The 26501-nt window shown below is 44.7% G+C and overlaps 2 protein-coding genes across 2 annotated transcripts in view; both read left to right on the top strand.

Annotated features, from left to right (window-relative positions):
• Positions 1-3771: 3771 nt before the first annotated feature.
• On the top strand, positions 3772-8453 carry LOC139409799 (glutamine-rich protein 2-like). The gene is made up of 2 exons (XM_071155175.1): positions 3772-3804; positions 6864-8453. Exons 1-2 carry the CDS (start codon positions 3772-3774, stop codon positions 8451-8453), a joined length of 1623 nt encoding a protein of 540 aa, XP_071011276.1.
• A 3888-nt stretch (positions 8454-12341) lies between these two features.
• Positions 12342-26501, top strand: part of LOC139409569 (heparan sulfate 2-O-sulfotransferase 1-like) — an 80497-nt gene continuing 66337 nt past the window's right edge. The window contains exon 1 of the mRNA XM_071154919.1: positions 12342-12754. Coding sequence (XP_071011020.1) covers positions 12631-12754 — 124 coding nt within the window. The 5' untranslated portion in view covers positions 12342-12630. The remainder of the gene's footprint in view (positions 12755-26501) is intronic.

The raw sequence follows: 26501 nt of genomic DNA, 5'->3' as shown, positions 1-26501 counted from the left end.
CAGTTGGTGGACCGTAATATGATTGAGCCCAGTTGGACATCCTGGACCGCCCCTGAGCCCAGTTAGGGCCAGACATCCTGGACCGCCCCTGAGCCCAGTTAGGGTCAGACATCCTGGACCGCCCCTGAGCCCAGTTAGGGTCAGACATCCTGGACCGCCCCTAAGCCCAGTTAGGGTCAGATATCCTGGACCGCCCCTGAGCCCAGTTAGGGTCAGATATCCTGGACCGCCCCTGAGCCCAGTTAGGGTCAGACATCCTGGGACCGCCCCTGAGCCCAGTTAGGGTCAGATATCCTGGGACAGCCCTCTTCGGCCCTTCCGAATAAAACCCCCACTCGTGTTTTCGATCAGCAGACCGAGCTGACCTCAATTATGAGATGGCTAAAGGTTGCAGACCATGTTTTTCTCCATTAGTAGGACAAAGGTTGTAGACCATTGCTGAATATTTTAACCATACCACGTGGTTAAACTCTTAGACTATCGATACCGACAGAATAAGAACAAGTCTTTGATTTTAATTACTAGTCTGGAGCTAGGAATTCGGTATCATTGCTGACAAGGTACAAATCTGTAGTTCTGCCCCTGAACAGGCAGTTAACCCACTGTTCCTAGGCAGTCATTGAAAATAAGAATTTGTTCTTAACTGACTTGCCTAGTTAAATAAATAAAAAATAAAAAAATATAAAAAAATTGAACGCGAAGAACGACAACCGGCGAAACATCCATTTTATAAAGAATGTCACTCTGAACAATCTCCTCTAACCACAATCGAGAGAGAGAGAGACGGACAATTCTACAAAATAAATGTAGTTTTCACCAGCGATCAACACTGAGCGTAAATATATATATATTGATTGCAATTGTTCCCGAATGAGTGAGCGTTCATGTGCAAAGGATTAGCATTTCAATTGTTATAATTATCACTCTGTAGTGACTTCTTAGTCGACCCCCACTTCCCCTTTTGTCTAACAAGCCACCATGCCGGTTTAGCCCACTAGGGCACATTCTCCTATCATTTCATGTAACCACATTTACCTTGTTTGTTTGTTTGTTTATGCATTTCTGTGAATTACTTAGTTAGTAATAAATAAATGATTTAAGACAATTGATGTATGGATGACTCATAGTGAAGACTGGGTTTGTGCAGATAACCAACAATTTACGATGTTTGGAATGAGACTAACGTGAGGTAAAGTAAATACTGAATTAATTCGAAGACTAATTGATAAGAAAATATCTGAAAAGTTATTTTAGTAAATTATAACTTGAATCTGAATATTTTTCCTTGGTGCCCCAACTTCCTAGTAATTACGGTTACATGATTAATCAATCTAATCGCGTATTAACTAATTACAGAGAATCTTTGATAAAAACTATCAGTATTCAGTTAATGATAGTAAAGACACGACATTTATTACGCCCCGTGCGAGGAATCTAAGAGAGAATTAGACTTTGCTGCAGAATTCTATATATCAATTTTGCAAACAGAATTGTACAAACAGACTGCTTTGTATACATTCAAACTGGTTGTGTGTGTTCCCATTCGAAGGGGCTCCAGAGCGCCTCCAGTAGTGGTTTTTAGCGTCAGAGCAAAGAGTGATAAATTCCAGATTTAGTCCGTTAGGCCAAACGGTACTATTTCTGTCGGTCAATATTAACTTCTAGAGACAGTAAGGTTAGAAATCGGTGTCCGAGCCGAAGTATTTTTGTCCGCATACCGCACTACACCAGTGTGGACAGACTACAGGCATACCCGTATTATGTACCGTGTCGCTCCGGTCAACACAACGCTAGCAGAGTATGCCGAATGGTTTAATGTGAGACGTCACTAGTAAACCCACCCTTTCCATGGTAAAAGGGACCCTATTTTGTGCTTAGAACGTGGTATTTCTGATTATCGTCGGAATACGAGATGCTAAGCTAACAGATTTCACTTCATGTGTTCCGTTTAAATTCCTCCGCCTTGCGCGACGGAAGTCCCGCCCTTTGTACTTCCGTTTGATTTCAGCATTCTGCATCACTGCTGGTGAAGAATCGCAAGTACATCTCTTAAACGAAGGGTTGGAAATCCAAACGTGGATCACGTTAAAATAACGTTATTTAAATTGTCGGACCTTTCTAGGTTCTTCCAATTAAATGAGACACCTTAAACTTTGCAATAGTAACCTAGATGAACCAACTTCCCAGGTGAATTTAAAGTTTAATTTCCAGGTAGCCTATACAGGTTTGATTATTCATTAAATTTGATCAATCAGTAAAATCTGCTTCTGTAAAGCACAATCAATCAGTCCCGCCTCCAGTGGGAATCCCATATGGCTTTGGCCTGAGGGGAAAGTGTACTATAGTGGTAAATGTACCTAACATTATCTTTATGATAATCCAGCAATCTCAATTGCTTCGGTATTATCGTCTCATTCAATTTATTTATTTAAATTGTCGGACATACCTTTCTAGGTTCTTCCAATTAAATGAGACACCTTAGACTTTGCAATAGTAACCTAGATGAACCAACTCCCCAGGTTAATTTAAAGTTTAATTCCCAGATAGCCTATCCAGGTATGATTAATCATTATCATTGATTAATTCAATTTGCTTTTGCAAATTCATTCACGTCCAACTTCCACAGTACTGTCCAGTACTGATGGTTCATTAACGTCTATAAATAGAATAAAATTGTCTTTGCAACTCCCAATATATTCCAAAACCAAACTTTGGAAAATTAGGAAAAACATTTTTTCCTTTCAAAAAGTTCTAATAATGTGCAAGCTATCAGAGGGGGTAGTCCCCACTCGCTATCAGAGGGGGTAGTCCCCACTCGCTATCAGAGGGGGTAGTCCCCACTCGCTATCAGAGGGGGTAGTCCCCACTCGCTATCAGAGGGGGTAGTCCCCACTCGCTATCAGAGGGGGTAGTCCCCACTCGCTATCAGAGGGGGTAGTCCCCACTCGCTATCAGAGGGAGTAGTCCCCACTCGCTATCAGAGGGGGTAGTCCCCACTCGCCCGCTAATTAGTGAACCTCCACCCGCGAATGGATTGATCTCTGACCTCAGCAGCGATACCAACCCTAATTATGCCATTAGTGGGAAAGCAGACAACAACGCTTTCCAAAACCATCCATCAGGCCTCGTAAAGGTTCTCTCCAGTCTAGCCCTGATGTCTTGCCATCCGAGATTGTCATCTGTCCAATACCGCAGTGCACAGCTGAAGCACGAGCAGGTAATGGGAGACATAAAGGGACAGAGGGAGAGAACCGGGAAACCAATGACAAATGCAGAAAAGGGAAACATTCTGCTAGTTATGGAACTGCACTTGAAAACTGAACAATTTAAATGTAATAGCAAAATCGTATGACGATGAACAAGCACAAGCTTTTCAACAAAATCGTCTTCTACAGGAACAAAATGATTTGCTACAGGAACAACTCGATTTAGCCAAAATTAAATACGATGATGTCCACGCCAAACTAGATAAATCTGAAGAGTTATCTACAAACAGGAGCGCTTAACTTGATAACGTGCATGAGGTTTTGTTGAACGTTACTCAGAGTAACACGGTTCTACTCAAAACGCTGCAGACCAAAGACCATCAGTTAATGAACACAATGACAAAAGTTGGATGACAAATCAGCAGAACTCATTGAAGTCGCTGACCAAATGAACGATGAGAGAACTCAGGTGATGAAGATGGAGATATTGATTTCTAAGCAAGCGGAGGAAATCTCATCACTGAATCTCTCGCTCCGGTACTCAAGACCTCTCTATCTGCCAACCATGACAGATAAGTTTGAGACCGAAAAGGAGCAAGTGTGACACTCACGTGTCCAAAATCAGAACTCTAAGCGCTGAAGTGGACTCTGCAATGCAGCAGAATACCACTCTTAGGTACCATTTGACAGTCATGAACAAAGACTGCCAGTTTATGGATCAAAGTTCTGTTCCTTCTTTCCATTAAAACCATCTGATTGTGGGTTGTACAGAGTGGTTCGTGTTTTGTTCATTTGTAAAAGATTGCAGGCTGGCAGAGAGCCCCCCCCCCCACCCCACCCCACCCCACCCCAGAGCACCCATGACAAGGTCTGTCACAGGCCGCCCTTTTGAGAGGAGAGCTGTAGACGTAATGAGTTTGTTTACAGAGACGGGACGAGGTAACAAACACATTAGTGTCACATGGTAGTGTCAGATGACTTTACTACGTGGTCAGAGGCACATGCCATACCCAATCAGGAAGCAGTAACAGTTGCCAAGAAACTGAAGCTAGGCGTTCCTCGCTCTATCCATAGTGACCAGGGGTGAAATTTTAAATGAACTATTTTTTTTAGAGAAAACATGTAAATCGGACTCATTAAGTCTACAGCTCTCCTCTCAAAAGGACGGCCTGTGACAGACCTTGTCATGGGGTGTTTTGGGGGGGGAGGAAGGGGGGGGGCTGGACCCTGTAAATTGTATGCAGCGTACGCCACACAGCACTTATACCAGTGCTTTATGGCTCTCTGCCAGCCTGGCCAGTTAAATCTTGCTCTAATTTTACCGGTGAGTTTTTCAACACCTAAATAGCCTCCTGTTCTATCATTGTGGATAAAGGTTAAGTATCTCATGTACGAGTTCCTCTGGTACAACCCCTCTCCAGATGGTGTCATCTGTCTCGTAGTTTTAAAAATCACTGGCTACTTTAATATATGGAACGCTAGTCACTTTAAAAATGCATTGCCCATCTCATATGTATATACTGTATTCTATACTATCCTACTGTATCTTAGTCTATGCCTCTCTGACATCACTCATCCATATATTTATGTATTCTTACTTCCATTCCTTTACATAGATTTGTGTGTATTGGGTATATGTTGTGAAATGGTTAGATATTACTGTACTGTCGGTGCTAGAAGCATAAGCATTTCGCTACACCCACAATAACATCTGCTAAACACGTGTATGTGACAAATAAAATTTGATTTGATTTGAATACTTCCTCTCCTGTTTTGACAGTGGCCAACTGGCACATTCTCTCTCTCTCTCTCTCTCTCTCCCCTCGTGTTTCTGGAAGAGGACTGCCCCTATATGCCTGTGTCACTATCCATTATGAAATATAGATTTGGGTCTGGGAAAGCCAGTTTGTCTCTGTTTTCAAGGGGTCAGTGGACACTCCCTCAGCCGAGATAACGTTTCCCAGGTAGCTCACCTATGACCTGAACAAACGGCACTTAGAAGGCTTCACCTTCTAAGTCCTGCCTGCTCCAATCTGGTGAAAACCTCGTCTAAACGTTTCACATCCTCCTGGAATGTACGACCAAACACTACGATGTCGTCTAAGTACACCAGACATGTTGTCCACTGTAAATCAGCCAGAACCAGGTCCATGAGACGCTGGAAGCTGCTTGGAGCCTTTGTCAACCCAAACCCAATGACCTGGAATTCAAAAGGCCCTCTCTTTGTCACAAAAACAGTTTTGCAACCATCCTCGGGATGCATCTCGATTTTGACGATACCCACTGGCTAAGTCTAAAGTGGAAAACCACTGAGCTAGCGAGTCCAAGGTCTCGTCGATCCTAGGAAGTGGATAAGCATCTTTAACCAGTGTTCTCGTTTAACCTTCTGTAAATCGCACAGAATCTGATTGAGCCGTCCTCATTTCTTACTAACACCATTGGTGGGGTGGACACTGCCGGATGGGTTTACTTTTCCCCTTTCTAACATGTCCTGCAAATGCTTGTGAAACTCTGCTTCCAGATGAACAGGTACCCACCTCAACACTTGTTTGATAGGCCTGGTGTCCCCTGTGTCAATCCTCGTGTCGCCCAAGTAAAAAAAAAAAATTATAATAAAAATTTTAAAAATCACCAGTGTTTTAAACACTTCCACATACCTTCCCACCAATTTCTTTTTACAGCTCTCAGCTGCACCTCAGTTAGCTGGCTGAAATCTATGTCCAGCTTTTGGCTGAACTGTTTTTACGCCCCACTTTGCTGTGGTGGGAGAGTATGGCAGCTAGTTAGAATCCTGTAGCCTACCTATTTTTTTTCATGTGCAATCAGTGCCAGCAGACCCTGCTATTGGTCAAAATAGATCATCCTCTGTCATTCCCGGGGAAACTAGATCCTCCTCCCCTCCCCTCTCCCCTGGTCCAGGCTGTATCTGATCAAGCTCTATAGCAATGCTAATGGCCTCTTCCAAAGTTTTTGGTACTCCTTTTGAGCAGGTGCAAACAAAGATCACTGCACCCAATGTGTGTAATAAAATGATCTTGTGAATCAGGTCGCACTTTCATCTGGATAAATCTTTTGAAGCTAGCCTGCTTAAATCGTGGTATTCCCACTCCTCTTCAATGGCTGTGCGAAGTTACTGGATATTAGCAGGAACTGAAACACGCTGTCGTACACGTTGATCCAGAGCATCCCAAACATGCTCAATGGGTGACATGTCTCGTTAGTATGCAGACCATGGAAGAACTGGGACATTTTCAGCTTCCCGGAATTATGTACAGAATCTTGCGACATGGGGCTATGCATTATTATGCTGAAACATCAGGTTATGGCGGCGGATGAATAGCACGACAATTCAAATTGCAATTGACAAAATGCAATTGTGTTCATTGTCCGTAGCTTATGCCATATCATAACCCCACCTTCACCATGGGGCACTCGATTCACAACGTTAACATCAGCAAACCGCTCGCCCAAAGTCACGAATGCACTCACCCACTTTACGTTTTCTGTCCCGAAAAAAAAATAAAAAAATTGCACGAATCCAGTCAGCATGGCAGGATGGCTCAAAATGGCGCTGCAAAGCCACTTTGGTGGGAAAATGGAGGGAGAAGTCAAAACCACCTGAGAACAGCAATCAAATAACAGCCAACCGAACGACAGCCGGTGGTGGATCAGCCGGGTGCCACGGACAGACGGATTGACCAGCCGGTGGTGGATCAGCCGGGTGCCACGGACAGACGGATTGACCAGCCGGTGGTGGATCAGCCGGGTGCCACGGACAGACGGATTGACCAGCCGGTGGTGGATCAGCCGGGTGCCACGGACAGACGGATTGACCAGCCGGTGGTGGATCAGCCGGGTGCCACGGACAGACGGATTGACCAGCCGGTGGTGGATCAGCCGGGTGCCACGGACAGACGGATTGACCAGCCGGTGGTGGATCAGCCGGGTGCCACGGACAGACGGATTGACCAGCCGGTGGTGGATCAGCCGGGTGCCACGGACAGACGGATTGACCAGCCGGTGGTGGATCAGCCGGGTGCCACGGACAGACGGATTGACCAGCCGGTGGTGGATCAGCCGGGTGCCACGGACAGACGGATTGACCAGCCGGTGGTGGATCAGCCGGGTGCCACGGACAGACGGATTGACCAGCCGGTGGTGGATCAGCCGGGTGCCACGGACAGACGGATTGACCAGCCGGTGGTGGATCAGCCGGGTGCCACGGACAGACGGATTGACCAGCCGGTGGTGGATCAGCCGGGTGCCACGGACAGACGGATTGACCAGCCGGTGGTGGATCAGCCGGGTGCCACGGACAGACGGATTGACCAGCCGGTGGTGGATCAGCCGGGTGCCACGGACAGACGGATTGACCAGCCGGTGGTGGATCAGCCGGGTGCCACGGACAGACGGATTGACCAGCCGGTGGTGGATCAGCCGGGTGCCACGGACAGACGGATTGACCAGCCGGTGGTGGATCAGCCGGGTGCCACGGACAGACGGATTGACCAGCCGGTGGTGGATCAGCCGGGTGCCACGGACAGACGGATTGACCAGCCGGTGGTGGATCAGCCGGGTGCCACGGACAGACGGATTGACCAGCCGGTGGTGGATCAGCCGGGTGCCACGGACAGACGGATTGACCAGCCGGTGGTGGATCAGCCGGGTGCCACGGACAGACGGATTGACCAGCCGGTGGTGGATCAGCCGGGTGCCACGGACAGACGGATTGACCAGCCGGTGGTGGATCAGCCGGGTGCCACGGACAGACGGATTGACCAGCCGGTGGTGGATCAGCCGGGTGCCACGGACAGACGGATTGACCAGCCGGTGGTGGATCAGCCGGGTGCCACGGACAGACGGATTGACCAGCCGGTGGTGGATCAGCCGGGTGCCACGGACAGACGGATTGACCAGCCGGTGGTGGATCAGCCGGGTGCCACGGACAGACGGATTGACCAGCTGGTGGTGGATCAGCCGGGTGCCACGGACAGACGGATTGACCAGCCGGTGGTGGATCAGCCGGGTGCCACGGACAGACGGATTGACCAGCCGGTGGTGGATCAGCCAGGTGCCACGGACAGACGGATTGACCAGCCGGTGGTGGATCAGCCGGGTGCCACGGACAGACGGATTGACCAGCTGGTGGTGGATCAGCCGGGTGCCACGGACAGACGGATTGACCAGCCGGTGCTCATGCCAGAATCTTTCGAGGGGAAGGAAAGCAAAATGGACTGTTTGGATTGAACACTTTGAGTTCGCAGTGAAAGTGAATGTAATTGTAATCGTTTTTAGTATCCTGAGGTTAAAGTCTGACAAAATCTCAAGAGTATTTCCTCTCAGCAACAGCATGAGAAAGTTCAAACTATTTGCTGCTCGCCATCCATTCACTGCTGTTAACTCAAATGTGTCAAATAGGGTCTAGTGTTTTTGTGTGGTTTAGGCCCGGACCATCACAGTAGGTGTGAGCAGAGCATGTTGAACATCTGATACATACATCCTTAGGTCTTAGGTCAGCAACAGCCTGCATCACTGCCTGTGTCACACCCTGATCGGTGTCACACCCTGATCGGTGTCACACCCCGATCGATGTCACACCCCGATCGGTGTCACACCCTGATCGGTGTCACCTGTCTTGTGCTTGTCTCCAACCGCCACCAGGTGTCTCATTTTTCACCATTATCCCCTGTGTATTTATACCTGCGTTTTCTGTTTGTCTGTTGCCAGTTCAGTCTTGTATTGTCAGGTCATACCAGCGTGTTTCCCATTGTTTTCCTGTTCTCAAGTTTTTGTTTCTAGTCTTCCCGGTTCTGACCTTTCTGCCTGTCCTGAACCTTTACTGACTCTGACCTGGTTACGAACCTCTGCCTGCCCTCGACCTGCCTTTTTCCTGCCCCTGTTATAATAAATAATCAGAGAATTGAACTATCCGCCTCCTGTCTGTATCTGGGTCTTATCCTGGGTCGTGATAGCCTGACAGTAAGCAGCAGATTACAGTGAAATATACGGTATATTTTTTAAGAGAAATGCCATGACCGTGGAGGTGCAACTTAGAAATAGCCCAAAAACCCGCAACCAATACATTTTAACCCGCGACATCTGTTTTCAAAGTATCCCAATTTAGCGGGAAAACCGTGAACATGGCAACAATGCTTTCAAGACTATTCGAAACTCGAAACCTCAGAGTTAAAACATTTGACTAGCTACATTTTTGCATAGAGGTTCCTATTGGTTGATTCTGATACCACAGATAGAACAATGAGACAGATATTTCACCGGATGTATAAATGTGAAGCATCCGCTTGGCTGGCAGTGGGAGAAGATGGAATTGCACATGCGCACCTCACAGAGTAGGCGTTCCCTAACGGAAATATGCAGATGTACCAATAGGATCTTGCTAGCTCCTGCTTGGCTCTGCCCACCTCCTTGCTTGTTCTGCACACTATGACTCATTTATTCACATTGGAAACGACAGGCTGTGGTCTATCTTGGTTTAGTTATAAAACATCTTTGCTGATACTTTCCAAGTGTGAAACTTTTTGCAATGGCAGAGTTCCCGAGTTGTATTGAATTTGGCATGAGAACAATCCAAGCGCTATTGTTATATTGTTAAAGATGGTGGATAAATGATGACCATTCACTCAGGCCGTTTACCATTGAATAAAATGTTAAATTCCGGTCTGCTCTCCCATAGTTCTTATTATACCCAGCCCTAACTAACAGTCTTAACTCGGCAGAAATGAGAAAGTGTCAAATTTGGTCTACAAAAAAATAATGGCCTACTTGATACCTGAGGTTTATTTGATCAAATATAAGTTTTGTAATGCTTAAGATGTTGAGTGTACTGATATACAGTGCCTTCGTAAAGTATTCAGGCCACTTGACTTTTTCCACATTTTTGTTACATTACAGCCTTACTCTAAAATGGAATAAATTGTATTTTTCCTTCATCAATACCCCATAATGACAAAGCAAAAACAGGTTTTTAGAAATCTTAGCGAATGTATACACACACACACATATATATATATATATATATATTTGCTAAGATTTCTAGCAACTATCTTCAGATCTCTCCAGAGATGTTCAATCAGGTTCAAGTCAGGGCTCTGGCTGGGCCACTCAAGGACATTCGGAGACTTGTCCTGAAGCCACTCCTGCATTGTCTTGACTGTGTAATTAGGGTCGTTGTCCTGTTGGAAGGTGAACCTTCGCCCCAGTCTGAGGTCCTGAGCGAGCTGGAGCAGGTTTTCATCAAGGATCTCTTTGTACTTTGCCAGGTTTCCTGCAGATGTGACACTTGGCATTCAGGCCAAAGAGTTTAATCTTGGTTTCATCAGACCAGAGAATCTTGTTTATCATGGTCTGAGAGTCCTTTAGGTTCCTTCTGGCAAACTCCAAGCGGGCTGTCATGTACATTTTTACTGAGGAGTGGCTTCTGTCTGGCCACTCTACCATAAAGGCCTGATTGGTGGAATGCTGCAGAGATGGTTGTCCTTCTGGAAGGTTCTCCCATCTCCACAGAGGAACTATAGAGCTCTGTCAGAGTGACTATGGGTTTCTTGGTCACCTCCCTGACCAAGGATTGCTCAGTTTGGTAGGGCGGCCAGCTCTAGGAAGAGTCTTGGTGGTTCCAAACTTCTTCCATTTAAGAATGATGGAGGCCACTGTGTTCTTGGGGATCACAATGCTGTAGATATTTTTTGGTACCCTTCCCCAGATCTGTGCCTCGACACAATCCTGTCTGGGAGCTCTACGGACAATTCCTTCGACCTCATGGTTTTTGCTCCGACATGCACTGTTTAAAAGAAAATTGTAATACATTTGCAAACATTTCTAAAAACCTGTTTTTGCTTTGTCATTATGGGTTATTGTGATGTCATTATGGGGTATTGTGATGTCATTATGGGTTATTGTGATGTCATTATGGGTTATTGTGATGTCATTATGGGGTATTGTGTGTAGATTGCTGAGGATTTTTTATTTATTTTTAAAATCAATTTTTAGAATAAGGCTGTAACGTAACAGAATGTGCAAAATGTCAAGGGGTCTGAATACTTTCCGAAGGCACTGTATTTTGGCCATATACCATAACCCCTTGTGGCTTATTGTTTAATCATAGCAGTCAAACAAATTAAATTGACATCCATTGATGGAAAATGATCTGGCGAGTTTAACACGGGTGAATTATCTTTTCTCTTGCCATATATTTAAATTGCTTTGCTAAGTAATCTCAAAGCTTGCAATAATTCTTATATTGAGGAAACTCAAATTTAGCTTCTAACATCGTTACAAGTTACACGGAACCCAATCTGGCTGCGTGCGTGCGCCATCGTGCATAAATGTATTTTGTCCCCCCACACAAAATGCGATCACGACACGTAGATTAAAATATCAACACAAGTTCAGAATTAATTCTATTAATTTGGGGACAGGTCGAAACGCATTAAACATTTATGGCAATTTAGCCGGTTAGCATGCACTTGTTAGCTAATTTGTCCTATTTAGCTAGCTTGCTGTTGCTAGCTAATTTGTCCTGGGATATAAACATCGAGTTGTTATTTTACCTGAAATGCACAAGGTCCTCTACTCCGACAATTAATCCACACATAAAACGGTCGACCGAATGGTTTCTAGTCATCTCTCTTCCTTCCAGGCTTTTTCTTCTCCTTACTTCATATTATGATTGGCAACTTTCATAATTTAGGTGCATTACCGAAACTGACCTCGATCATCTTTCAGTCACCCACTGTAAGTATAACCAATGAGGAGATGAGATGAGCTTCTATAAACCAATGAGGAGATGGGAGAGGCAGGACTTGCAGCGCGATCTGCGTCAGATATAGGAATGACTTCTATGCATACACTTGTTGGCGCACACAAGCAGTGTGGTGCAATAATTGAATAACATATATTTCTAAATGTATTTTGTTAAGCAAGAGGTGTAGTCAGCCTGTTACTATAATGTTCCTTCTTAATTGGCTTGGTAACGTTATAGAAAATGGTTTATTGTATAGATATGGCAACTCATCTCCTGCTGTGAAAAAAATGTTTTGCTCGTTTTCTGTCCTTTTTGGCGGTGCGGGTTTTTGCGTGATCAATCCCTTGAAATGTCCTGTCCTGGCAACCCTGCTTGAAAGCGCGCTGTGTGTTTAGCAGGCTGCTTTTCACCGGAGCACGGATGAAACTACGGACGGAGCAGAGAAAATTTGGACCGCGAAGAGAACAAGACCCAACGTTGAACTGATTTGATAAGTGTCAGATATTAAATTAGTGGGTAGTATTAGTTAGTTTTCTTGATAAGTGAACGCTAGTCTCGGACATTCCCATCGTTTGCGTGCATTGATGAACACAAGACTTGACTTCACCCTGTCTCTTATGAATATTGAATTCGCGGTATGAATTGTTTGCATCTGATAGTTTGATGGGGCTTTTAAGGATTATGATGCCTCCCAAGTTACAGCTTTTGTCTATTTTGGTTTTTGGAGTGTCGATGCTCTTCATTGAAAACCAAATCCAGAAATTGGAGGAGTCGCGGGCAAAACTGGGTAAGCATTTGAACGTTGTTGTGCACACGATATTTTATAAAATACCAACATTAGTTACGTGCTAAGTGTTTGTAAACATTGTGTTTGGAGAATTACAATCATCGATTTTAGATTGGAAAGCTATCTTGGGGTTTTTGGGTAACGTTTAACTAGCTTAAGATAGCTTTCCAGCCAAGAGTGCAGTTTTGCATTCTAATCGAGCTAGCTTGCAGCTGGTTACCTAAAGGCAACTCAGTAGCTAGTTGACTGGCTACAATTTATCCCCTGTTTCCACATTTAGCTGATGTTTTCCAACAACAAACTAGTTAACTTAATACGTTTAAGTATTTACCAGAAGATACCTGAACCTACCGTTACGCTTTTTTTTACACTGAGCTGCACTGGGGTCAGAACGTAATCATGGTTTCATTAACACAAGAGATCAACATAGCAAATTGGGAGTGATGAACCAATGGAAGACCATCCCATTTCAATGACAGAAGGGGTGGGGGGGGGGGGGGGGCATTGGGTGATGCTAATATGGGTGAGGGACATGGCAGGATCAAAGTTGGGGAAAGATTAACTTTAGGAAAATTGCATTGCCATTGACCATTTGAAGAGTTCACTAGTTTCCAGTAACTGTAGTTTCCAGTAACTATAGTTTCCAGGCCATACTGGATTTACTATTGATACATAGCACTACCAAGCTGTTGCTAGCACCAACATGAGGGTGATGCAAACGTGGCTATACAAATTTACGTGGAAAAGGAACTCGGGCCTTCAGACACGATGGAGTCGGAAAACACACCTCAAAGCATAGATGTAATATGCCACTGTACTCCAAATTGTAACTTTATCCACACTGATACATAGACAAGATTGAAATACTGCTAATTTTCCTTGAAAAATGCCCTTTTGCATGAGGTGGCTACTGCTAGCTAGCATGAGGTGGCTACTGCTAGCTAGCATGAGGTGGCTACTGCTAGCTAGCATGAGGTGGCTACTGCTAGCTAGCATGAAGATGAAAGTTGCCGTTTCCCGGGTAAAAATGTGCAGTGTTTCAATCTTCTCATTACAGCTGCATTGTAACTCAGTTGGCTGGAAATCTGGGTCGTCTTGTTCAAATCAAGCTAAAGATAGAGCAGGAATGGCTCTCATATCTATGCGTGAAGAATTTTGATTTGAAGAAGCTAGCTGTCACAGCTATAGCTGTGTTGATATGTTGTTTTCCATTCCCTTAGAGGCAATTCTGCATCATGCAGTTGTCCCCACGTAGGTCTGATCCAAAAGATTTCCCCTTCCAACAAATAGAATGTCATCGTTTCACCTGGGTATGATACTGCTGCAAAGAGAACACGCCCTTATCCACATGGACAGGGCCGCTGTGGAGAGGGTCAAAAGGTTGGACATCACCAAGGACCTGTAACGGTCCCCTTCACACCGACAGCATGGTGATGAATGCTCAACAGAGCCTTGTTGAAGAAATTAGTCTTGGCCCCCCAATACCCTCACAAACTTACACAGATGCACCGTTGAGAGCATCCTGTCGGGCTGTATTACCGCATGGTAAGGCAATTGCACCGCTTGAAACCGCCTTAAGGGTGGTGTGGTTCATCCAGACTCCTCATCGGGGGCACAATGCCCTCCAGGACATCTAAAGCAGCCAGGGTCATAGGAAGGTCAAGAAGATCTTCAAGGACCTCAGCCACCCGAGCCACAGCCTCTGTTCACCCTGCTACCATCTAGAAGATCTTCAAGGACCTCAACCACCCGAGCCACGGCCTGTTCACCCCGCTACCATCTAGAACAGGGGTGTCAAAGTCAAATGGACGGAGGGCCAAATAAAAAAATCAGCTACAAGACGAGGGCCGGACTGTTCGAATGTTCATTGAAAAAATTTTAAATGACGCATATAGTCTAGTGAACCTAATTGAACCTACTGAAAACCTAACAAATATATTACAATATGATCAGATAAATAAAGCAATATTTTCTTATGGCTCTGTCAGTAATCTTTAATTTTCAACAGACACAAAAGACAAATTTCCTTTATATAAATATCCCCATAACATGAACATTAAATGAAAGAAACCGGTATTCAAGGCACCATCAGTAGACTATATTTTCTATTTTAGCAAAAGTGGGCTAAATTTACTTCAAAGAAAAAACAATAATAGCAATTTTCTATCATCCACTCAACTGAAATATTTTTAAAATATAATTGGATTGAAATACAAAAAAATAAAGTGCAAAAATCTATTAATCAAAAACAACACTTTGTTTAAGGAGAAGTAACATGCAGTGAAAACAAATATTAAATTTTAACTTTTAAACTTGAACTGAGTAAAAACTCTAAATATGTGATTGCACAGTAATGTTCACTTGTTTGAGGTTGAGGGTGATACTTGGTGGTGTCCCATCTTTTCCACAAGTTCATCAATGTTCGGGGTAAGGCTCTGAGCTGAAGAAATCCTCAGAATTGAGTGGAGGTGTTCAGCAGTAAGTCGACTTCTGTGTGATGTTTTGTTCAGGTTCATCAAAGAAAACAGTTGTTCACACAGGTATGTGCTGCCAAACATAGACAACGTTTGAGCAGCCTGGATGCGCAGCTGGGGCATTGTGCCGGGGAGGAAACGGGCGAACTCCGCAGCACCCACTGCCGCATATTTTGCCCTCAGTGCATCATTGCATTGGAGGTCAATCAACTCCATTTGGAGGTTTGGTGGTGAGCTTTCCACGTCAACAGCAAATGGGTTACCGAGCAGTTCCAACCTGCTTTTTTGTGCTTCAAAGTCAGCAAATCGGCGTCGAAAGTCAGCGGCAAGCATACCTATTTTATCAGCCAACTGTGTGCTCGGGAACGCACTGGTAGAGAGCTTCTCTTTCATGGTCTGGCAGCTGGGAAAGTGGCTCAAATTTTCTTTCCGCATCTGCGTCTCCCACAGAGTCAGTTTGGTTTTAAATGCCTTCACTGTACTGTACATATCAGAGATGACACGATCCCGACCCTGCAGCTGCAAGTTTATTGCATTCAGATGACTCGTAATGTCACACAGAAAAGCCATTTCACACAGAAACATTTCGTCTCGGAGTTGTGTTGTGTCTTTCCCTTTGCTGTCCAAGAACAGACAAATCTCCTCACGAAGCTCGAAACATCTTTGAAGCACCTTTCCCTGGCTTAGCCATCGCACCTCTGTGTGATAAGGCAAATCACCATGCTCCGTTTCTAACTCCGTCAGAAATGCCTTGAACTGGCGGTGATTCAAACCTTTGGCTCTGATAAAGTTAACTGTGCGCGTGATGATGCTCATTACATGCTCCATTTTCAAGGCTTTACCGCACAACGCTTCCTGGTGTATGATACAATGATAAGCTGTCAGCTCACCTGTCGCGTTTTCCTCTTGCATCTTTTCCCGTATCTTCGCCACCAGTCCGCTCCTGTGTCCACACATCGCAGGTGCTCCGTCGGTTGTCAAACCCACGAGTTTTTCCCAAGGCAGCTCCATCTCATTTACACATCTTGACACCTCTTCATGCAAATCATGCCCCGTAGTTGTGCCATGCATAGGACGTAAAGCCAAAAACTCCTCTGTCACGCTTAGGTTGGAGTCCACTCCGCGGATGAAAATTGACAACTGGGCAATGTCAGAAATGTCGGTGCTCTCATCCACAGCCAAGGAATATGCAATAAAATCTTTTCCCTTTTTCACAAGCTGCTCTTTTAGATTGATGGACAACTGGTCTACTCTCTCGGCAATGGTGTTTCTGCTCAGACTCACATTTAAAAAGAGTTGCCTTTTTTCTGGGCAAACTTCGTCACAAACTTTAATCATGCAGTTTTTGATGAAATCCCCCTCCGTAAATGGCCGGGCTGATTTAGCGATCTCTTCTGCCAAAATAAAACTGGCCTTGACAGTTGCGTCCGCGTGTGTGTCCGCGTGTTTCGTTTCATAATGTCGTCTCAGATTATACTCTTTCAGTACCGCCACACTTTCTCCACACAGAAGACACACAGGTTTTCCAGCTACCTTCGTGAACATATACTCCGACTCCCACCTTGTTTGAAACCCCCGGTTCTCAGTATCCACCTTCCGTTTTGCCATTTTTGATGGGTATCTGAAAGTTAATTTTACTGTGATGCTGACGACTGCTGTGCCAATAAATATTGAAATGAAGCAGCCTACTGCTCGGTGCGTCACCTTTGCATTGTGGGAAATGTAGTATTGGTGCGTGTAAAAGATCTGCGGGCTGCCGGCTTGCTGCGGGCCGGTTCTAATAATAAATCAAGATCATCCCAGGGGCCTTCTTGCGGGCCGGATGTGGCCCGCGGGCCTTGACTCTGACATATGTGATCTAGAAGATCTTCAAGGATCTCAGCCACCCGAGCCACGGCCTGTTCACCCCGCTACCATCTAGAAGATCTTCAAGGATCTCAGCCACCCGAGCCACAGCCTCTGTTCACCCCGCTACCATCTAGAAGATCATCATGGACTTCAGCCACCCGAGCCACAGCCTCTGTTCACCCCGCTACCATCTAGAAGATCATCAAGGACCTCAGCCACCCGAGCCACAGCCTCTGTTCACCCCGCTACCATCTAGAAGATCATCAAGGACCTCAGCCACCCGAGCCACAGCCTCTGTTCACCCCGCTACCATCTAGAAGATCATCAAGGACCTCAGCCACCCGAGCCACGGCCTGTTCACCCCGCTACCATCTAGAAGATCATCAAGGACCTCAGCCACCCGAGCCACGGCCTGTTCACCCCGCTACCATCTAGAAGATCATCAAGGACCTCAGCCACCCGAGCCACGGCCTCTGTTCACCCCGCTACCATCTAGAAGGCGGAGACAGTACAGGTGCATCAAATCCAGGATCAAGAGACATCTATCTCCAGGCCATCAGACTGTCACCACTAGCCAGGCCTCCGCCCAGTACCCTGCCCTGAACCTTATTTTATTGCGCTTTATTTACCTAGGCAGGTTGGTTAATAAGAACAAATTCTTATTTACAATGACGGCCAAACCCAGACGACGCTGGGCCAATTTGTGCGCTGCCCCTATGGGACTCCCAATCACTGGTTGTGATACAGCCTGGAATCGAACTGGTCTGTAGTGACGCCTCTAGCACTGAGATACAGTCCCTTAGACCGTTGTACCATTCTGGAGCCCAGAACCTTAGACAGACACTAGCCGGCTACCACCCGGTACTCTACCAGGCTACCGCCCGGTACTCTACCAGGCTACCGCCCGGTACTCTACCAGGCTACCTACCACCCGGTACTCTACCCGGCTACCTACCACCCGGTACTCTACCCTACTGCTGCTCTATGTACATAGAATCATTGAACACTGATCACTTTTAATGTTTACACACAGTTCTACACACTTTATATCTATATACTGTATTGAACACATGGCTCATCCTGTATAACTAACTACTGCTTGATATACACACATTTTCTATTCACATTCGGTATATACACACCATTCACATATATTATATTCTGGACTCTGGTAATTTCCTGCAATTCTATCCCTTTTGCCATGTGGTTTTGTACTGTGTATTTAAATACGATATTCTTGACATGGCTCCAAACCATCTCTACTACTGTCATACCATTCTTAGTATCTCTACTGCTGTACATACCATCCTTAGTATCTCTACTGCTGTACATACCATCCTTAGTATCTCTACTGCTGTACATACCATTCTTAGTATCTCTACTGCTGTACATACCATTCTTAGTATCTCTACTGCTGTACATACCATTCTTAGTATCTCTACTGCTGTACATACCATCCTTAGTATCTCTACTGCTGTACATACCATTCTTAGTATCTCTACTGCTGTACATACCATTCTTAGTATCTCTACTGCTGTACATACCATTCTTAGTATCTCTACTGCTGTACATACCATCCTTAGTATCTCTACTGCTGTACATACCATCCTTAGTATCTCTACTGCTGTACATACCATTCTTAGTATGTGTTGATACAGGGCCTTCAGAATGTATTCATACCCCTCGACTTATTCCACATTTTGTGTTACAGCCTGAATTCAAAATGGATTAAATACTTATATTTTTCCCAGGTACACAAAATACCCCATAATGACAAAGTGAAAACATGTTTATAGACATTTTGTAGAAGCACTTCTGACCTTGACTACAGCTGTGAGTCTTTCTGGGTAAATCTCTTAAGTGCTTCCCACACCAGGATCGTTCAACATTTGCCCATTATTCCTTTCAAATTGGTTGTTGATCAAAAGCTAGAGAAACTATTTTCAGGTCTTGCCATATATTTTAAAATAGATTTAAGCCAAAACTGTAACTCGCCCACTCAGGAACATTCAGTGTCTTCTTGGTAAGCAACTCCAGTGTATATTTGGCTTTGTGTTTTAGGTTATTGTCCTACTGAAAGGGGTATTTATCTCCCAGTGTCTGGTGGAAAGCAGACTGAACCAGGTTTTCTTCTAGGATTTTGCCTGTGTTTAGCTCCCTTCCATTCTTTTTTTGTATTTTTTTTATCCTGAAAAACTCCCCCAGTTCTTAATGATTACAAGCATACCCATAACATGATGCAGCCACCACTATGTTTGAAGATATGGATAGTGGTACTCGGTAATGTGTTGTATTGGATTTGCCCCGAACATGAGGCTTTGTATTCAGGACATAAAGTGTATTTTTTTTTTTGGCACATTTTCAGCAGTGTTACTTTCGTGCCTTGTTGCAAACAGGATGCATGTTTTGGAATATAAAAAATAAAAAAAATCAGTACAGGCTTCCTCCTTTTCACTCTGTCAATTAAGTTAGCATTGTGGAGTAACTACAATGTTGACCAATCCATTAAACTCTTAACTGTTTTAAAGTCACCATTGTCCTCATGGTAAAATCTATGAGCAGTTTCCTTCCTGTCCGACAACTGAGTTAGGAAGGACGCCTGTATCTTTGTAGTGACTGGGTGTATTGATACACCATCCAAAGTATAATTCACAACTTCACCAGGCTCAAAGGGATATTCAATGTCTGCTTTACATAATTTTTTTACCCATCTACTAATCGGTGCACTTCTTTGCGAGGTGTTGAAAAACCTCCCTGGTCTTTGTTTTGAAATTCACTGCTCGCCTGAGGGACCTTAAAATGATCTGTATGTGTGGGGTACAGAGGTGAGGTACAACAGTCATGTTAACCGCTTATTGGACACAGAATGAGTCCCTGCAACTTGGTACGTGACTTGTTAAGCACATTTTTACTCCTGAACTTTTATTTATGCTTATCATAACAAAGGAACCGAATACTTATTGATTCAGACATTTCAGTTTGACATTTTTTTTATTAATTTCTTTCTCGTTAGGAGGTAGTAACACATCTCACTGCACCCTCTATAACATCTGCTAAACTGTGTACACGACCAATAAACTACTTGTTTTGATCATGTCTTGTCAGTTGTCTGCGAAGGCTAAGCCATAACCATCCCAAAGGATAATCTTTCCTCGTTCCTCTGAAGCGGGGTAGAGACAGAGCTGCTAGTCTAGACTAGCCATAGCCGTCATGCTCCCCTTTGGCGTTATTTAATGTTGTACGTTACATATATATTTTTTTAAATAAGGGAGGGTGTGTGTGTGTGTAAATATAACAAACAATCGAGTATATCATGACTAATGAACCAATGAATAATGAACAGAAAGCATGTTTTTATTCTGATCTAATTTGTATTTGGCACAAGCTTCCTAAACAACAGGTGTAGACTTAACAGTGAAGTCTTTAACTTTTGACAACAAAACAACAAACAACAAAAACAAGGTTAAAAAAGATACAATAATAGAAATAGTGACCCGAGGAATAAGTACACCGCTTTCAGTCATGTTCTGAATTTTCATTATGGATGAGATTGGGGGATCTGAAATCCAATAATACTGTAATTAATGGGATTAAATGTGGACGGCTGCTGTATCTGGAGAGGTGAAAGGTGACGAACGAGCACCAATGGGGGAATAATCCCTATCGTGCTGACAGTCTGTCACTATGGCCCAGTCTCTGACACATCAATGTCTACGTCCCAAATCACACCCTATTCCCTAATATAGTGCACTACTTTCGACCAGGGACCCCCTAGGTATTTCAAACTCTGAATAGGGGTAAACTGTACAGATACTTTTACATATAGTTCTACTATGCAGGCTACCAATACAAATGAATGTTTACATTTCAAAAAAATAGATGTATCTTTTTTATATGCATTTTGCTGCACAGTGACAAGTAGGTCACGCTAGTTCATGGTGTGAAACGCATTGGACCTACCATGAGCAGCTTCCTTGTGGTACTGCATACGATACATGCAGTACCACTAATACATTGCCATTAAGGCTATTGTTAAGGCCCACCACACCAGGAAGCTGCTGACACAACCCTGGAAACAAAGAGGATTAGAATACTTGTTACTAGGTAAAGAAGAAGAAGAAGCAGAAGCAGCTTAGCCAGACATTTCTCCTCTTGTTGTCCACGGCCCTGCTGATCGTGCAACAGATTGACGTTGGGAGTAGCAGTACTTCATAAGGGGGGGGGGGGGTTATTCTGTCCGCAGGGACTGGTTGAGGGCAGTGTCCAAGGATTAAGTTTGAGTGGGAGAGGAGGGCTCTATATTAATAGATGGTAGTAAGTAGGGCTGGGACGATACCTCAAGTTTCTGCTCTGATGGGGGTCCTAGGCTGAGTTTTTGCTCTGATGGGGGTCCTGGGCTGAGTTTTTGCTCTGATGGGGGTCCTGGGCTGAGTTTTTGCTCTGATGGGGGTCCTGGGCTGAGTTTTTGCTCTGATGGGGGTCCTGGGCCGGGTTTTTGCTCTGATGGGGGTCCTGGGCCGAGTTTCTGCTCTGATGGGGGTCCTGGGCCGGGTTTTTGCTCTGATGGGGGTCCTGGGCCAAGTTTCTGCTCTGATGGGGGTCCTGGGCTATTTGGAGGGAGAAAGAAGAGCCGGATGTCCATTTTGTGTTTGAGTAGACAATTACAGTGGCATTACCCATCATGCCAATGGGTCAACCCTTTTGACCAGATGTGACTATCCCTTCTGATTGAACAGGACTCATCTGCCCAGCGATGTTTGTAGAGTGCATTTTGCCATGTGCACGATTGATCATTAGCCCCTCTTTTGTTGCTGTCTTAACAGCTTTTTGAATGCACACAGATGACACAGTGGCCATTTACCTAGGATACATGGCTGAATTCACAAGAACAAGGCATGTGCTTTATATTTGAATAGTCTTAAGTCTGGTATGTGAGCTGCAATGGGTTTTATACTTGGCAATGTTACTTAAAAAAACATTTGTATTCTAAATGTCATTGTAAAACTGAACCTAATGGGGATGTTTCCTTCGTGTCCTCAATGCATTTCCCCACTTCTTTCCACTGCAACATTAGCAAGGGCTCTCGTTGTGGAGTGGATTTTCTTGGTACCCTGGCAAGTCTCCTTGGCAAAGTGGGCTTCATGGAGGAGAAGAAAGGAGTGAGAAGGGGGAGGGGGGGAGAGAAGGTGGAGCGATTTGACAGACGCCCCTCACACGGTTCAGTAAAGCCCTGTTCTTTTCTGGGCCTGGTTTTCATGTCTGTTCAATTTGGATCTCTGCTCAGCAACCGTATCACGAAGACTGCAACTTTTCAGTTGAACCTGATTGGAGCAATTTTGTATCTTCATGGATGGTTGGAATCCCAGCAAAATGCTCTCTGATTTCTTGTTTTAAGTGGTGCAGAGACAGAGGTAACTTAATGTTTTTGTTCCATATATTTAAAACACCACATTTTTCTGTATTTTTTTGAATTGTTTTAACTGTTCTAGGGTTAGGCTATTATTGCTGCACGACAAAGTTATCTCTGCGAATCATTGTAATGTTTGTGTCAATTAATCCTGTAAGGGATGGGTTGTCAACTGGCGATTAGACACCGAAATAAAATACAAATTCATCAAATAATAATTGTACAAACCTTATCTGTTGTCCCACAACTTGCCAGCCCCAAAATAAGGTTTTGTATCTGTGTAACTGATTTTTAATTATTCATGTTTTTGCTCACTCTGTAACCAATCGTCCGAGCCCACTGGAGTAAGTTTGGTTTGTGATTGGCAGCACATCCATTATGATACTGGTTAGCTGAGTGATGAATGGAGGTGTGTGATTAATACGACTGCAGCAAGACTATCGTCTTTCTGACTGTCAATATTCATATTTTTATCAGGAGGCTGGCTTTTGTGTTAATCAGCAGTGCTTTGATAAACGAGCTGCCGGTCAAACTGCAAATGTTGTGGTGAGGAGAGCGATGCCAGACCACACATTCTACTTCGACAGGACTTCTTAATCTGCTGCTGTGGGCACACTACCAAACTGGCACACCATGATGAGAGTTCAGGTTTGATTTCTTCCTCTCAGCCTTGTGCAGTTTAGACTGGATGGATGGACGGACGGACAGGCAGAGACCGACCGAGACAGACGGCGGGTGGAGGATGGTCATCATTCTCTTTTTAGAAACAAATGACTCCGGTCTTATTGTAGATTTTGGGTGTTTTGTCAAGTAACAAAGCCTAACACTTCCCCTTTCTAGGCAGATATGAGTAATTAATCTAAACTAGAGTGGAAGTGAGTGCATGAGCACTATGGAAGACATGGTACCCTAAATAATGAGTCCTTGACGGAAAAGAAAGGAAGAGTGAATGCCTCTGTCTCAGCTGAAGGCATGCTGATTCCTGTCTCAAACACTCTGCATGGCCCCAAATGCCTCCTCTCCCTGTCTTCTTCTTCCTGTCTAACTCTGTATGTCCATGTACACATTCACTATCCCTCAATTAGGAATGTGACACATGATTTTTTTTTTCTTAACGTTTAAACAATTTTTAAATTTTTGTATTTTTAAATCTGGTTTTCTTGTAAAATTATAAATGATTGCATTCCACATGAATTCACAATGCTGCTGCTGTAACGGCTGTGAAACGGCTAGCTTAGTTAGCAGTGGTGCTGGTGTAACGGATGTGAAACCGCTAGCTTAGTTAGCGGTGGTGCTGGTGTAACGGCTGTGAAACGGCTAGCTTAGTTAGCGGTGGTGCTGGTGTAACGGATGTGAAGCGGCTAGCTTAGTTAGCGGTGGTGCGCGCTAAATAGCGTTTCAATCGGTGACGTCACTTGCTCTGAGACCTTGAAGTAGATTTATTCCCCTTGCTCTGCAAGGGCCGCGGCTTTTATGGAGCAATGGGTAACGATGCTTCGTGGGTGACTGTTGTTGATGTGTGCAGAGGGTCCCTGGTTCGCGCCCGGGTATGGGCGAGGGGACGCTCTAAAGTTATACTGTTACACTGCTAGCAACAATATGGGTCTCATGGTGCATCCCGTTCAGATGGTTGCACATTGCACCTGTACTACCATTTGACTCACTATGCTGTGTTATTTTCTCCATGCACTTCCTATCGCTGAGTCTACCATTTTAAATTACACAACCCAGGCCTTTTATAGCCTATTATCTTGTTGGGCTATAACACAGAAAGTTATGTTTTGTGATAACTGCACAGTGATTTTAATTTTGTGGAGGCAAAAATTTTCTTGATAAGGTTCCCAATTTTAGTTTAAACGTTCACACCCCTACCTTCCATCTCAATTCCAGCTCGATATCCCCATTCACTATCCCTCAATCTCAGCTGGGTGTCCCCATTCACTATCCCTCAATCTCAGCTGGGTGTCCCCATTCACTATCCCTCAATCTCAGCTCGGTGTCCACATTCCATTACGTCATCAGCAACTTGACCGATTTTTTTTAATGTTGTATAATGGGCTAGTCATTGAGTGGTGAAACAGGCTACGTGGCAGATTCTGCAGGCGTTTCATCTGAGATATCCTTCTAACCTGTTTTTATGTAATTTATTTGTATTTTTTTTTTTTTTTTTTGGGGGGGGGGGACTTTAATAAGATACTTGTGTAGTTCTGCTTGATAAGGCTAAGGCATGGATCTCTGAGTGTATGTTTCTCTGAATGCATTCGAATTTCGTCTGGTGAATTCCTTTTATAGTTTGGGCCTTTAAAATTAAAATAGTTTAGTAATTTGTCAAATGTATCCATAATTAATCATGCCCTTGCAGCCAGGCTACCGTACTGAATTAATGACCTATCACATTCCAGACAGTCCAATTCACAATCAGGACTCTCGACTAGGAGCGCCACGACTGTGATTCTGAACTTGTTCCACTTCCTGCTATTACAGACGTAACTTCTGGTGGGGAACAACAAACTGTTTGTGCTTCAACATGACCCGGGACAGGACAGCTATATTGATCCAGAGAAGAGGGAAGTGATGGTGGCGATAAGGAGAGGGAGATCATAGAGATTACAGTGGCCTTCTCTTTCACCGGCTGACATCCGATCGCATCGCTTGTACAGGGCTACCCTGTGTCTGTTCGCTTCTACGGGGCTACCCTGTGTCTGTTCGCTTCTACAGGGATACCCTGTGTCTGTTCGCTTCTACAGGGCTACCGTGTCTGTTCGCTTCTACAGGGCTACCGTGTCTGTTCGCTTCTACAGGGCTACCCTGTGTCTGTTCGCTTCTACAGGGCTACCCTGTGTCTGTTCGCTTCTACAGGGCTACCCTGTGTCTGTTCGCTTCTACAGGGCTACCCTGTGTCTGTTCGCTTCTACGGGGCTACCCCGTGTCTGTTCGCTTCTACGGGGCTACCCCGTGTCTGTTCGCTTCTACGGGGCTACCCCGTGTCTGTTCGCTTCTACGGGGCTACCCCGTGTCTGTTCGCTTCTACGGGGCTACCCCGTGTCTGTTCGCTTCTACGGGGCTACCCCGTGTCTGTTCGCTTCTACGGGGCTACCCCGTGTCTGTTCGCTTCTACGGGGCTACCCCGTGTCTGTTCGCTTCTACGGGGCTACCCTGTGTCTGTTCGCTTCTACGGGGCTACCCTGTGTCTGTTCGCTTCTACGGGGCTACCCTGTGTCTGTTCGCTTCTACGGGGCTACCCTGTGTCTGTTCGCTTCTACGGGGCTACCCTGTGTCTGTTCGCTTCTACGGGGCTACCCTGTGTCTGTTCGCTTCTACGGGGCTACCCTGTGTCTGTTCGCTTCTACGGGGCTACCCTGTGTCTGTTCGCTTCTACGGGGCTACCGTATCTGTCTGCCTAGTTCTGTGTGCTGCCTTGAGCTTCAATTCTTTATTTCGGGTTTACTTTGCTAAAATACTCTCTTTTAAAAAAAATAATCCTTTCTGAGCTTTGGAGGATGGTATTTTAGATATGGGCAGATCTATGTAAAAGGACGCATGAGCATCAACATGTGAAGTCAACTCTGTCGAATGAAACCGAAGAGTCAATTTAAGGCATACATTTTTCAACCATTTTCTATCCTAAATGTGAGTAAGTCTTTGATTCTTGGGTCAAACTAATGGAAAAGGGGTATTTTTTTTTAGAAAATGTCTACTAGTAACAGTCTTAAAAGGTATTGGAAATACATCAACACACCATTTTGAAGTAAAGACCCCTGACAACTATTTTGGTTCGGACCAGCCTTGATTTGGCCCAAACAGACTTCTAGATTTGGTTCAGTCCAGATCTGAACCAATCATAGATATTTGGAGAGGACAGTATAGTACAGTATGTTACAGGCGAGCACAGTAACGTATAGTTCATTACAAAGTGGAGTACCACACGAGTTGAGTACACTGTAATATTCTGAACTATACTGTACTTTAATGTCTAAACTTGTGAATGATCTATGATTGGTTCAGATTTGGTCCTGAC

Source organism: Oncorhynchus clarkii, chromosome 5, assembly GCF_045791955.1.
Source record: "Oncorhynchus clarkii lewisi isolate Uvic-CL-2024 chromosome 5, UVic_Ocla_1.0, whole genome shotgun sequence".
NCBI classification, from domain to species: Eukaryota; Metazoa; Chordata; class Actinopteri; order Salmoniformes; family Salmonidae; genus Oncorhynchus; species Oncorhynchus clarkii.
Note: the sequence above shows the minus strand (reverse complement) of the source record. Positions and strands in the feature narration are given on the sequence as shown.